This window comes from Diabrotica undecimpunctata, chromosome 5, assembly GCF_040954645.1.
Source record: "Diabrotica undecimpunctata isolate CICGRU chromosome 5, icDiaUnde3, whole genome shotgun sequence".
NCBI classification, from domain to species: Eukaryota; Metazoa; Arthropoda; class Insecta; order Coleoptera; family Chrysomelidae; genus Diabrotica; species Diabrotica undecimpunctata.
Genome location: NC_092807.1, coordinates 61,512,522 through 61,528,625, shown reverse-complemented (window position 1 = coordinate 61,528,625; position 16,104 = coordinate 61,512,522). Strand labels below are relative to the sequence as shown.

The following is a 16,104-nucleotide window of genomic DNA, read 5'->3' as shown; positions in this document are numbered from 1 at the left end:
TTTATAAATTTCTATAAATATATTTTATAATAGTTTTTATGATATAAAAGTACATTTAAAAGTAACAGCAAACAACTACCTAACAGTTTAATTAATTTTTAACTTATCTTTTCAGGGAAAGGAAATTCAAAAAATCAATACTATGCATCAAATTTAGAACTTACCTGCTCACTGAGAAAAAGTAAGTATTCTGATGCATAAATTATTATTACAGTAAAGCCTGCTTTGTGTTGGTTAAATGTTTATGTTATTAGAATTATATAGTTTGCTTTGATTCCTTTAGCTTTAGTTGGTATTTAAAGAAACTTATTTTTCTATCTAACATAAAATTTGTAATATTATGGTTAAATTTAATATATTTAAAAATAATATGTCCAAATAACAGTATATATACAGTGTGTCCGTAAAGTATGGAATAAATTCGATATTTCCTAAATGAAAAGCCTTTTTAAAAAAATTTAAAACACGTTGATTTTTAAATTTAATATCCTACATTTTACAATAAAATTTTATTATACAAGGTGATACACATTACAGTGATGACGTCATCGGCTCTTTTTTTAAATGCAACATCCTGGATTTTAGGACATTTTTAGATCGATAAAAATGAGCTGATTTCAAAAAAATATAATACTCGGGTCTAATGGATATAATTTGAAAGATATGCACTTAGAAAATAAATTATTTATTATCAATTACAAAAAAGTAGCCTACTTCTAGTTTTTGGTAAACTGTAATTATTTTTAGTAACGTTCAATAACAACTAAGTAGTACAATAATTGTATTAATTCGTTAATGTTCTGTATTATTGCTTAGAATTAATTTTAAGTAGAAATTAATTTGAGTGTAAAGAATTGAAATACTCATGATGATTGGGTATGGAGACAAATCGCGAAATAAGATAGAAGTGTGTAATTTATTTAATAATAAATATCCAGAAATATCATCACGCAATCAACAGTAAGTAAGATTGAAAAGAAATTTCGAGAAACTGGTACGGTTGAAAATGCACGCAAATCAGGTCGTCCCTCTGTAAATTATGTTACAACATTAGATGTTCTACTTGCTTTTGAAGAAGATGCGCACACTTCTGTTCGTAAGTTTAGTCGTGATCTCGATGTTTGCAAAACATTACATAAAATACATAAAAGTAAGTAAAGTAAGTAAAATTCACAGTTGTACAGGAATTAAACGAGGATGATCCAGATAAAAGAATACAATTTTGCGAAATTATGATGGATAACAGCCACCGAAACCCTTTCTTGGTTCAAAATATTATTTTTTCTGATGAGGCTACATTCAAATTAAATGGCGAGGTCAACCGTTAGAATTGTAGATATTGGACAAAAGAAAACTCCATCTGGATGCGGGAACATCAAACATAATACCCACAAAATGTAAACGTATGGGCTGGCACTGTAAGAAATAATATCATTGGACCCTACTATTTCGAAGTTAATTTAAACGGGCCAGCATACCTTCAGTTTTTAAGTGGGTATCTCGTACCTACTTTAGTTAATTTATTTCCCATTACAATTAATCTTAAAGGCTTTGATCAAAGTTTATGGTTTCAACAGGATGGTGCGCCTCCGCATTATGCTTTAGATGTTCGAAGGTACCTAAGCGAAATTTTTCCGAACAGGCGGATTGGAAGACGTGGACATATTGAACAATCCTTTGGATTATTTTATGTGGGGTTATTTAAAGAATGTTGTTTATAAAACGAAACCTGCAAATATTGAAGACTTAAAAACAAGAATTCGTAAAGAAATAAACAATATTTATCAAGAAAGCATAACCAAGGTTCTACAAGAATTTGTAAAACGTTTGGGTTACTCTTAAATACAACAAGGGCTACAATTCGAATATTTTCAAGTTATTTATTATAATTTATTTATTATTTATTAATATTATAAATTAATAAAAATTAATGTCCTAAGCGCATATCTTTGAAATTATATCCGTTAGACCCAGAGTATACTTTTTTGAAATCAGCCCATTTTTATCGATCTAAAAATGTCCTAAAATACAGGGTGTTACATTCAAAAAAAAGAGCCGATGACGTCATCACTCTAATGTGTATCACCTTGGATAATAAAATTTTATTGTAAAATGTAGTACATTAAATTTAAAACTCGGCGTGTTTTAGATTTTTTTAAAAAGGCTCTTCATTTAGGAAATATTGAATTTATTCCATACTTACTGACACACAGTATACTATTTTACATTATATATATATATATATATATATATATATATTATATTATTATATTAATATATATATATATATATATATATATATATATATATATATATATATATTATATTATTATATTAATATATATATATATAAATACATATTTATATAATATATATATATATTAATATAATAATATAATATATATATATATATATATATATATATATATATATATATATATATATATATATATATCTAATGTAAAATAGTATACTGTGTGTCAGTAAGTATGGAATAAATTCAATATTTCCTATATATATATATATATATATATATATATATATATATATATATATATCGCCTTCCGGCAACAATACCAGGACAACTCAAAAAAACGTGTTTCGAGAAAATCGAGTTTAAAGTTTTTGGAATTTTGTACAGCCATTTTATGCTTTGAGTTATATACGTTTTTGACTAAAACTATGTTCTTTGTTTCAGTTGATGTCAAAGATTGCTTTTCAGTTCATTTTAGCAATCTTGTGCTATCACTCGATTTAATAATTAGCAATTAATTGAAAAAATTTTGAGTTGTTCCTGTATTGTTGCCAGAATTATTTCATTATTATGAAATATCTACTCATTCTGATATCCCATTTAAAGAGTAACAGCATAAATAGAAATGATGAATAAAAAGTAGACGGTAGTTTAATAGTTTTATTAAAAAGTTATAATGTTCACAAAGAAATTTCAAGAGGCCAAGCATCAGAAAAATTGTGTGTATTATTAATTAATGGGGTACACAAACTTGGTAGCTAAACATAACACTAGGATCACTTCATTTGACTGCCTTATTAAGTCTTTGTAAAAACTGTGATAGGTAGAGATAATGAGATTGTCAGAGACTAGAGACATCAAATCTTTTTTCTTGTTCTCAGATATTCCCACCGGTTTGTCATACGCCGCTTTTTTGGGCCAGTTTTTTATTACATTAATTTTATCAGTAGTAGTCAACTGGTTGCAATTCTTGCGCAATTTTAGCTTCTTTTGGTTATGTTCATCGAAAATATTAACAGTCTTGAAGTCATCTAAGTATGATAATTTGTAGAGGAATTCAAAAGGTTTTTCTCTGACAATTTTTACTATTTTGATGTCTGAGAATGAAAAGGTGTCAGAATCAATATTCTTATTAAAATTTTTGCCGATTTTTCCTGCCAAATCCTTGAAATCGATAAAATCGTTGAATGCAAATTCTATTACACGATACAGTGGAGATGTCTTTTTCGCACTTTTCATTAGCTGGTAGTACTGGGCCGGTACATAAATGGGTCCAGTTTTTCGAGTCCTCCTTAATTCCGCCTCAATCGTTGAATGAACCGAATCACCCTCGTTTTGAGTGTGCCCGGAGATCAAATATTTATGGGAGATGCTTTTTATATTACTGAACTGTGTAATGGCGTACATGTACATGCTCAACAAGAATTTATTTTTTTGTTGTCCGCAGCAGTTGTCGGTGAAGAAAATGAACTCTATATCTCCTTCTGCGCTCATATCTCTCTTCAATAAATTTAAAAATGCATGTAGCTATTTCATTGGCACCTCTGTGGGCATCACCCTCGTGCCAGACATTACAAATAGCTTGTTTTGTTTTCAAGTCAAATACAGTTAGGTTGTACGTAGAGAGTTTCGACTTGTAGTAAAACGTTGAAACTTCTCCTTTAGGAGTAGGCAATGCTGCTTGTAAGTCGTATGTTGCTACGATAACATCTGCTGCCGATTGAGTTTTATCCATCTCTTTCTCTTTTCGAGCCAAGTCTTTTTCCTGATGATGTCGCTTGAGTTCTTCTGCATTCTTTTCTCGAAGTTCTTCATTGTAGTTTTGAAACACTGTGCAAAATTGACACTGATCTTTTTTGGGCGTAAAAAATGACAAATTGTATTCTTGGTTGAAAATACGTGAAAACATCGTCTGATTTCCAAAATGTTTGCCTTGTTGTCCATTTCTCAACGTAATCACGATAGATTTGCGATATTGACTTACCTCCTTCGATAAAATGCCTTGTGGTGTTAGCTCTTGTATAGTGGCTATCCACTTTCGGGATTGAATCAATGTGTGCTCTCATGTCGTTCTTAATAGAAACATCAACTACTTTTCTATTAGTGTGTTTACCACGCCGGTCTGGCTGAACGAAACCAGCCTCGATTTTAAAGAAAATCGTCGAAATTGCGCGTTTACTGATTCCCAATGTAGCCATAAAAAAAAATTTACATACTCTAAGTCGCAAATTATTCACTTCAAAATAGAAGGCATGATTCAATTTTCTAGAATTTTCTTTGGCATAACGATACTGAGGTTTTACTTCAGCTGAGTGACGAACCACAAAATCTCGCTGTTTTTCTATACTGCCAAGTTCCCAGTATCGATTGAATAAAGACATCCTTATTTCTTCTGAAATTTTTAAAGGACAGTTGTGTGGACAATTTCTGCAAGGAGGTTTTATGACTCTTGCTTTAACGATTTTATTAGATTTCCGTGAAGTGTATTCTTTGCCCGAATTACGAAGCTGTTTATTCTTGTTACTTTTCCATTCTGAAGGACAGGCAACTCGTTTTTTCCTCTTTTTGTAGTGGCTCCGCCTTCGTTTTCTGGTGAAAAATTATTGACATCAACCAGAACTTCAGCTGCTGGACAAATTTGATGATTTTGTTTGAGCCTACTTTCTTGGGATTGTCGGATCTCTTTCGCTTGCTTTTTGGTCGACTGGTTCATGTTAGCCTCATCCATTTCAACACTGTCTGGGGACGTAACGTAGTCCGATACATCGAAATCTGGATCTTTAATTGAGTCGTCATCTCCGAAAGGTTCGACAATATCACTAATTGTGGATTCGTTGTCTAGATTTTCAATCGTGTCTTCAGCATTGTTAGTGGGTTCAAAACGTGCTAAAGTATTTTTATTTGAACAAGGTGAGATTTGGGTGAACTTTTCGCATAATATGGCCAAGTCTTTATCAGTTATTATAGTCGAAAAGCGATCATATTCAAAAATAAAGGGGTTCCATACACTTACATTATCAATCGTGCGTGACGCTGGATTATTAGGTTCTGAATCTAGATTCTCCTTTTCATTTTGATTCTGTCTACATAATGATAGTAAAAGCCGACCTCGCCCACCAACATCAGAATGAGACGGTCCCTGAAAACAAATGAGCCGAAATGTAATTTTGAATATTACTCGTACATTACAGTTATTCTTAAGTTATTATGTTACGATATTCGTAAATTCGATATGATATTCGTAAGTAAAGATGTGTGGAAATTTTAAAGTGTGTGACGTGCATTTTTTCACCCCCAAGTAAAATCAACCAACGGTACAAGCTCAACTTTAAAGTCGAGGGTTAGTAGAACCTAAATACAAATTTTTTATGCAATGCGGAGTTGACCCTGACAAAAATATACTCCAAAACGGTCATTTACTGGACTATTTCTGTGTATTTTAATTTTCAAATATTTATTTTATGCCTTAATCTCTGTCCGAAATTGTTCGCAAAATCGCACCAATCTGCTATTTATTCATAATTATAACACTGTTATTAAAAAGGTACCTACGTAAAATTCTTTAGTTATGACCAAAGTAAAGATATCACATAGTGAATAATTTAAAAATATACAATAATACTTACTTTGGAGCCTGAATAGAGGGACATCTCTAAAAACAATTCAAAACTATGTGACAACTCAAAATGGATAACCGAAGTTAAGGCATGCACACTGAGACAATTCAAAAGGTTCACTGTTCGTGACACACTCTCTTCAAACGTCGGTAACAGAGTGACGGACTTCAGCGTTAGCCCACTACTCCCGCCGCGCTTACCTCCAACCAGTCTGAATGTAATAGTGGACCTAGCGCCCTCGCTTGGAGAGTATTGCACTTAAAAATGTCCCAGTCATCGCGGATTATAGAGCTTCAAATCCTCTATATTTTAGTGTAGACATCTCAAAAACGACCAATTTTGAGTTGTCCCGGTATTGTTGTTGGAAGGCGATATATATATATATATATATATATATATATATATATATATATATATATATATATATATATATATATATATATATATTATAAACTCTTTTTTTCCTTTTTTTTCTTGGGGAATGAAGACAATTTATTTTAGGCTAATAAAAGTTAAATTTTTTAAACTTAGTCAAGCTTTCCGAAATTTTATTTCTCAAGACAATCTAAAAATGAATGTTTTTATTTAGATAAAACTAATATAACTAAAAAAACTTACTGCTCGTGGTTATTAATTAATAAATTACCTTCGATAAACATAAAGAATTAAAATAACATAAAAATTAAAACATATAAGAATTTCAAACTTGATGTTAATTTGTCATCACTTAAATGAGGCTTATTTTGAGAAAATGAAGGTTAAATTTTTTAAATATTATGATAAATCCTAGGCAGGTTTTTCTATTTAAATTTTTATATTTTGAAACTATATGGGATTTTGTTTATCTATTTTTTTCCATATTTGAAAAAAATATCAACAATAGTATATTCGCTACAAATTGAATTTTTGGTAAGGTACAGCACTTATCCCCCATTTCCTATGAAAAAAAGGTTAATGGTAGTAAAAATCAGTTAGCTCAGATAACAATATATTTTACAAAAAAAAAACAGATGATTTAAGATTCGTCGTCTGTGAAAAAATGTTGTCTTGCTGTTCAATATCATTGTTGTCGGCAACTTGCTTTTTCATCTTTTTCTCGTTCTCCGGCTGAGTTGTTGTCAGTTCTTTGTAGAAGTTATGATAAATTGGCGGTATAAAATCCAAGAGATTTTGAAGATCTTTGTACTTGGCTGGATTAATTGGATTTTGTTGCCTGGTTTTTCTTTTAAGATCTGGAAATGTTTTAGAACTTGGTGGTCTACTCTTTGTTGGAGGTCTTAGGCTTCTTTTATTAAACAGAACATCGGTACCAAGCGCTGTTTTGTACAGTAAGGTAAAAGAATCCTTCTTTTCAAGGCGGAACCATACCATCTTCTGTATACCGATTATTTTTAAAACAAGTAATTTATCAAGTGGTTCTTCTAAAAAGATAAAATTATCTGCCACATCGACAAGAAAGTTCCTACTGGCTTTTGCCACAACTTTCCGCCAGTGCTATGGAACAAACACCTGAGCTTCACTGGTTCTTTTGGCATTTTCAATTACGGAAAAATCCTGGTCACATTCCATAAAAAAATGACCTGATACAAAAAAATGGTGATCTACGGACTCTATAGAGGTTTTGGCTACGACATAAGACCAAAATCGTATGATAAGAGCACTCTTATTCTATCCTCCGCAATGCATACTACTGCTATCGTTACATCATCCTTGAAACGAGTTATAGCTTCAGTTTTAAGTTATGGCTTCAGTTTTTAATGTTTAAGCAGCTTCGGCTTTCCTTAGGTGTAGCTCCATTTTAACTTTATATGTATTAACACCGTCTGTTGCATTAATAATCAGATTTTCCAGTCGATCACATGTTGTGCAAGTATCAGTGTGGGGTTTTTTAAATTTAATATTGAAATGGTGATTAAATATATATCTGTAAAATGACTCTTTCGCCGGTTCAGTGTTTATTTTTACAAAATTTCACTCGTGTAGTGACTGAAATATTTTTAAAAACTGTTAATGTGTTCTTTCACTAGATTATTTTTTTTCCTGTGGGATTTTGTGTCCAGGCTGTTTGTGTCTCTGTTGATCTTTTAGTGCCATACAAGAAATTTTTCGTTTCTTTACTACCACATTATCAATTTTTTTGTTTGATTCACCGAAAGTGTAGCGAAAAAACGCTTTGTACACCCTCTCAGTAGATAGAACATACTCTGCAGTTACCTTTCTCCTTTTCACTGTATCTACTTTGCAAAATTGCAGAAAACAAAAAAGTTGTTTATAAGTCATAGTTTCCCAGTTTGCAGTACTCATCAAATATCTCCTGGTGCTTTGTTTCAAAAATTTTTGCATAACACTGAAATCTGCACTTGTGATCATACTTCTTTAATGTTCTAGCTGCGTGATGTTTTCCTTTACGATCAGTATATTCTTTTCCAAAATTTGTCTCTCTGTGCGCCTTAGAATCTCTTCCACAATGCCTCTCTTAGAAACTTTTTCCTAGATTCCCGTGATCTCGAACAATCTTCAGCTAATATGATGGGATAAGCATCGCAAGTTGCAGTTTTATTGATAACCCCTTTGCTGTCACTTGAAGAATCTGCAACAAAAAGATGATCCTAAATAAAATAGAAATAAAATAAAATAAAATAATTTTATTATTTTATTTTATTATTATATATTATTATATTCACCCATATATTTTAGTAAGTTAATGTGTTGTAGAGATGTCTCGAGCACTATTTTATAAAAATTGTGTATTTTTACATTTATTATATGGTAAGTATTTGATTTTCGCATTCGACTTTGTGGTACCGCACCTATCAGGAATTGTATTCCTCAGCCACGGGCCTCAGACACGCTGACCTGTGTCATGTCCTCAGTTGATCTGAGTGTACTTATTTGGCGAAGCCTTATTTATACCTATTCTGCATATCTACAGAAACGCTCCCTATCAGCCATTTGGACGCGCCGTGTCGCGATTGAGGACTTCATCGCCTAGTCTATCTTGCACAAAGTACTGAAGGACCTCTACTCAGTTCAGCGTCCCTCCTCTATACAAGCTAAGAGCGGCACAGTCTCAACTATTTCAAGCTTCGGAAAAGGTAGGTCTTAAGATGAACTAGGAAAAAACAAAAATAATAACAAATACACCAAACATTAGACAAATAACGTTGAACGACATAAATTAAGAAGCAGTAAGTAAACATCTACCTGGGACAGATAATGAAAGTTAACAAAGAAAACCAAACTGCTGAAATTACCAGAAGAATAAGGTTGGATTTGGAAAACTGAGTTGGATCTTGAAAAGCACTAAAGTCTAATATGGATAAAATAGTAAAGGTACAAAGAGCGATGGAAACATCAATGCTGCTCGGGGTGAGATTTATAGACAAAAAAACAAACAAATGGATTAGACCAAAACTTTGTAACAAAACCAAAGTAAAAGACGCGGGAGAACATGCTGCCAAATTAAAATAGAGCTTCGCAGGACCAACAAAATACAACAATGGGGACCATGGAAAGAGAAGCAGAGGAAGACCACAAATGAGATGGACTGATGACATTAAGAAGATCGAAGGACAAAGTTGGAGTACTTAAGGCTAAAGAAGAAGTAGATTCTGTACAAAGATGTAATATGGACCAGCATCCGATGAAGAAAAAATATTGATTGGCCTTTTAAAAGAAATAACATTTGTACTTACCCCTCTTTGATTATAATTAATTAATTTGTGTAAATTATCTGTGTCTACCTAGTCATTTAAACGTTAATACTTTCCTCGTTTCTACTTATAATCCCTGTACTATTCTGATCTATGTTATTTTTTCCTCTATCTGGTGGATTACTTTAAATACTTTTGTATCTTGTAAATATCTTAATTAAGCTTGTTCGATATATGAATTCAAATGTATCTCTTTAAAGACCGTATTAGAATGCTAATTAATTGTTATTTAACTATTAAATAATATAAGTCTGCACAAAATTATTAAAAACTAATAAAACTTTTAATTATGAAGTTCTGCACAAACTTTTGTTTTTTGTAAAACAGACATTTTTTAAAAATTGGCAACTGAGACGCGAATAGTAGAGCTGTTTTTCTGGAATGTAATAGAACTCAAAAATTCTATTTAAGATTAATTCACACAATGATTATTATCTTTTGTAAGTAATTCTATATCCATAATAAGATATAAGTTTCAATTATTTTCTTTTTAAAGCCGTGCACCATCATTAATATAAAGACTACTAACGAATTTAAACGTTTGAAGTTTTTATCTCTTTATTAAAAATATGAGGTGATACAATCGGGATAATAATTTTGAGTCTCACATTTTCAACAAAATAAGTTTATTTGCCGCACTTCAAAATATTTATTTAGCAGCTCAAAGGATATCGCTTTATATTAAAAAGACTTTGTGGGAACACTATTGACTTTATCTGCTATTACAGCTAAATTTGCACAAAGGTACCTTGATTTGGTATAGATATAGGTCGGCGATCGTAAACTGTAATCAATAAAATATTTAAATGAGGGTTTGATGTATTTTGTTATCCGAAAATTATAAAATGCAGATTGACTAAATTCAAACAACTGGTTGATTTTGTACCATACTCGAATGTAGTCATTACTTTTATACGTACGTCAAATCCTCTTCCCTTGTGCAAACCTGTACAGAATTAATTATCATATTTGTGTAGTATATTTAATTAGCGTAGAACAGAACAGTAAATGATCAAACAAAACTTAAAAAAAAATGTATTAAGATCTTAACACAGATAACACAAGTCTATTTTGATGATTTCATCTGATTTAGATGAATTGTATTGAGTCCACAGATGAACTCTATTTTATCGTAAAACTTCACGTTGTTTCACAAATTGGGTTTGTTTTTTGTTTTTCCCAATATTATTACTCAAAAAAATGCATATAAAAGTCGTTGAGCATTTAAAAATAATATGCACTATAAAATCGAAGAAGTGCATATAAAAATATATGAAGTCATGTTAATTATTTTAAAGATTTATTTTTGAATCTATATGAGCTTGTAAATGTATCTTTAATAATTGTATCTTTATTGTGAGACTGCTCTTGGTATGTTTTCGTTTATAAATATTACCTGGAATGTCCCTCTGCGGTATCCAGCAGTAGTTTGATGCTAAACTCTTGAAAAACTTTAGCATCTTTTTGACAACATTTTTGTAATGAGAATCTTTATTCACCATAATCTTTGGCTTGGAAATCATCCGTGGTTCGTGGCTTTCTCTAAGATTTGTCGCCATTCTGTTCGGTTTCTGGCGACGTGTTGCCATCTTTTGATCTTTAATATCCCTCGTTAAGTATATATAATACACGGTCGAACAACTAATAGAAAAAGAATGGCCAAAAATAGATCCGTCCATCTGGCTTTTGTTGATGTTAAGAAGGCGTATGACTCAATACCTAGAACCAAGCTATGGGAAGCAATGGAAGACATCGAAGTTCCACGAAGATTAATAAACTATGGAAAAGAAAGTGCGAAGGAATGGGTATACCAGTAAGGAACGAATATCTATATACGCTAAGTTTTGCCGACGACCAAATAGTGATCGCACAAGACGAGGATGACCTCAGTTTTATGATGAGAAAACTGGAGCAGGAATATACAAAGAATGGGATGGAAATAAACCTAAAGAAAACTGAATACCTTACAACGGAGAATACAGAAATAAAACAGCTGGAAATAGACGAAGGTAAACAAATCAAAGGAACAGACAAGTATAAGTATTTAGGCTTCATAATATCAAACAAAGGAACAACGGAGGAAGATATAAAAAATAGACTAGGACAAACAAGAGACTGCATACGAAAATTGAACCCGGTACTATGGGATAAGAACATCAGCATGAAAATAAAGAAAAAAATATATAATACCATGACAAGAAGTATCCTCACTTATGGGTGTGAAAATTGGACAATAAATAAGAAAACCAAAAACAAAATAAGAGCAACAGAGATGGAATTCTTAAGGAGAAGCTGCAGAGTAACAAGAAGAGATAGAATAAATAACATGGAGATTAAGAGGAGAATGGGAATAAACTCCGACATAATAGACTACATCGAACAGAAGAGGTTAACCTGGTACGGACATGTCAGAAGAGCAGACCAAAATCGGTGGATAAATAGAATAACAGAGTGGAGCCCGATAGGAAGAAGAAAGAGAGGCAGACCCCGAAGATCTTTCAGAGATGAGGTGGACGAAGCAATGAGTAGAAGAAACCTACAGGAAGGGGACTGGCTAAACAGGAAAAATTGGAGAAAACGGTTGAGTGAAGGAATACATATATATATATATATATATATATATATTGATACGATTAAGGTTTATAGAAAATAATTTATAATTTATATACTACATAATATTAGATATAAAAAAGTATTTGATTAATTTAAATAAGTTATATACTAGAGAATTTTATAAAAATATATTTATGTGAGGGCATTTTAAGAAATTAGCATATAATAATTGTAAAAAGTTGTATTTTAGTAATTATAATGTGGTAGATAGATTTAAGTGAGCCATGTGCCTAGGCAACCAAAAATACTCTCGAATTTTGACAGATAGAAATTAATCATAATACGAATACAAAGTGGGGTTATTATAATAATATATTGTTTGAATTGTGTATTTTATTAAATTAGAGTGTTAGTTACTAATTTGAATGTTTATTCTGATCTGAAAAGCCTAAATGTAAACAAAATTATTAATAGAAAAGAATGGAATTCTCTGGATCTCCGGAGATGGCCATGTTTGCGAAATGGTTTGTTCCAGAAAATTCAGACAAGTAAGTGATAGAACAAATTGGAACATGATTTCTTACCAGATGGTTCTGGAAGATTGAAAAGATATAAATACCCGTGATTTGGATTCAAGATGGCAGTTTTTAGTTAGAAGTCAAGCAGTTTATTATGAAAGTTAGTAGAAGATAGACACAATTAATTAGTGAAGTCAATTGTTCACAGTTTTAGTAAATCAGTCAAGCAGTTTTATAAGAAATATGAAAGTTAGTTGGAGATAGTCCAATTGTTTAATATAGTGAGTTAAATGAAGATTAAAAATTATGCATATAATTTAATGCACATTTATAATTATACACAAATAATTATTGAAGATAAAAAAAGGTATATTGGAAGAAATTAAATTATATTATGGTTGGAGATTAGTATAAATCAACTTATAATAATTGGATATTGGTATATTGAAAAGAAGAATAAATATAAATGCTGTTTGCTGGTTTGGTTGGTGGTGTATAGATGCTGGTGAAGAAAAATATATCTTAAATTGGTAGAAGCTGATAATTGAAAAAAGTAATTTCACAAAAAACAAGGATAACTGAAGTACGAAGACATTCAGTGGTGATTAGAATCTATATACTTAGTGGAAAATAGTTCATTTAGGCATTCAGTGAAAGAAAGGTACAAAATTTTGTTAATATAATTTAGTTAGTGTCATAACAATTTCAATTTTGAAGATAGTTTGTTTAAATTTTAGATTGTCTATAGAATTTAATTAGTTTTATAAGAATATCAGTTTAAAGATAGTTTATTTTAAATTTACATTGACTAGGTTAGATATATATGTGTGTTTCATAATAGTTATAATAAAGATAATTTAAAAAAGTACTTCCAAGCTAATTCTTTGAGAACCGCGATAAAAACCCTATATATTATATTATTAAAAATACTCATTGCTCATCATTCAAACAAAAAATACATCATAACAATATATATATATATATATATATATATATATATATATATATATATATATATATATATATATATATATATATATATATATAAGTCGGTCTCAACTCCATTTAACCACCTGATTTGCAGCTGGACTCTGATTCTCCTTCCTATAGGTGTTTCTGCAATTAGAATATTCCCAAAAGTCTTTCATCCTGCATAAGAGTCCACTTTTCAGCCCTATATGTAAGGACCAGCTTCAGCAGTGTTTTGTATATAATAATTTTGGTTTTTCTTTCGATATTTCTGGAGAAAAACTACTGTTTCTGGAGTCCATATTATGCCCTATTTGCAAGGATTATTCGTCTTTTAATTTATTTGCTTGTTTTGATAGTAGTAGTCACTAACGCGTCAAGGAATGTGAAGCTGTCAACACGTTTAAATAATGACTTTCTAAGGCTGTTTCCCGTTTCTCATTTGCTATAAGATCCTTAGTAACCAACATGTACTTAGTTTTATCTTAGTTGATGACTAGATAGACCTTTATCGCCGCCGTTTCCAATTCTAGGAAATACTGCTTGCTACTCCATATTATGTCAATGTCATCAGCATATGCTAAGATTTTTACTGATTAATTGCAAATAGGATTAATTTCCAAGGCAATGTTAAATAGGAGGCTAACTAGGACATCCCCTTGTCTGAGTCCATCCTTTATCTCACAGCTGGCTTTTAAGTTAGACATTGTCATTCTTGTTAATTGGATAAGTTTTGGGTTAACAATTTAATAATTAAATTTTTTAAATTTAAAATTAATTGGGTTAATTTTGGGTCCAGGTTAACTGGACAAGATAATCTGGTCAATTGTTGATTTTTCTGAAGTAAATTCGGCGTGGTGTTTTCCAACTACGCCCACTGTATAAACTTGTAGCCTTTTGTAGAGAATATTTGCTAGTATTTTATAAGCAGTTGTTAACAGGCATATTACGTCTTAAGACCAGTCACACGGCATGGTCTTATTTTAGATGACTTTTGTGTTCTTTTGTGTAAAATTTTAAGTAGAAATCTTGTTCCTCCTACTATCATGTTTTTGGTGCTTGCAAAGCTCATTAGTCTCAAACCGTTATCATTTGACTCATCATGTAAGCTCTTACATCCTATAATTGGCTGTAAAAATTGCTCTTTGCCAATTTTTGCATTAAGGTCCCTATAATTATTTTCACGTCATGATGTTGACATCGATTATTGTTTGTCTGAGGTGTCCCTCTCATCTCGTCTATCTTATTCGTCGTCTTCGTTTTCTTTCGCGAGTGCATGTACACTAAGTAAGCTATAGTAAAAAAATATCCTTTAAGACGGAGATAACATATTCTGTTGTATTTGTGGGTTTAAAGTTAAGGACTAATTGCTTTGCTTTCTTACTGACTACAGAACCACAGATAAACTTGTGTCGATAATTCTTAAACTAGTCCATCTCATCTCTTTACTCGCTATTACATCGGCTTTTATTTTATATAGTTTTTGTCTCAGCAATTTAAAAGCGCGTGTAGCATAAAATGTTCGTGCATTCCATGTGCAGATCTATTAATCGTTGTTCCTTTGTCGTTTGCTAGGTCGTCTTAAATTAAACCGTAAAAAATAAAAAATAAGTTTTTTTTAAGGGAAGAGGTCATTAATCTTTTGCTCAACTCCATAATCTTCGAAGGAACATTTCTCCTGCGCTCATTTGCCCCAACTCTTCTTTTTACTGGGATTGATTACCACATTAGCTCAGAGTTGCTCAGGTTACTAGGGTTCACCACTTGGAAGTAAGAGTCAAAATTGATTATGGAAGGCTAGTGACGCTAAGAAGATACATGTTGCGCATCACTGCCCCATTTAATCCTTGAGAGAATTTTTACTGTTGCCAAAAAATGTCTCCATAATATATTTAAATGCGAAATATACTTTTCTTCTAAGATACAATATGATCTTGGCAAACTATTGATCCGCTAGTAGACTTCTGATATCTGTCCCAAAATATATTCCTTTCTTTAATTTGAACTCCGAGAACCTGTAAAATTTTTAATAAAATATTTAAAGCATTCTCCGTCTTTTGGGATAGATTTGACAAAGTATTTCATAAGGCCTAGCCTTTTATGACAGGGAGAAAGATTTTTTATGTTCGACTGTCTCATAGATACAAAAAACAAGGAAGTTTGACGTTACCAACGTGTTATCTAAGGAGCACACATAAAATATTCAAATAATTTTACATGGGCCAGCCGTTATTCATATTTGTGTTTTTGAAGAATATGTTCTCATAGGTCTCCTTCAAAAACACGGAATTTCCAACAGTAATATAGGCATAGAAACCGCCGTTATGGAGTAAAACTACCTTTAAGCTGCGATCCTAGTTGAGATACAAGCAACTTAGCAGCGTCTTTGGAAGATCCAGATCTATTTTTGGTTGCAGGCCTGTGTAGTTAATGTTATGTATTTTCGAAAGTGTAAAAGAAATGTTATTTTTCCAGTTCCT

At 31.4% G+C, this 16,104-nt stretch overlaps 1 protein-coding gene across 1 annotated transcript in view; it reads left to right on the top strand.

Moving 5' to 3' along the window:
* Positions 1-16,104, top strand: part of LOC140442216 (sodium-dependent noradrenaline transporter-like) — a 340,132-nt gene that overhangs the window by 188,875 nt on the left and 135,153 nt on the right. Inside the window, exon 3 of the mRNA XM_072533294.1 lies at positions 140-181. Within this exon, the coding sequence (XP_072389395.1) occupies positions 140-181 (42 nt within the window). The remainder of the gene's footprint in view (positions 1-139; positions 182-16,104) is intronic.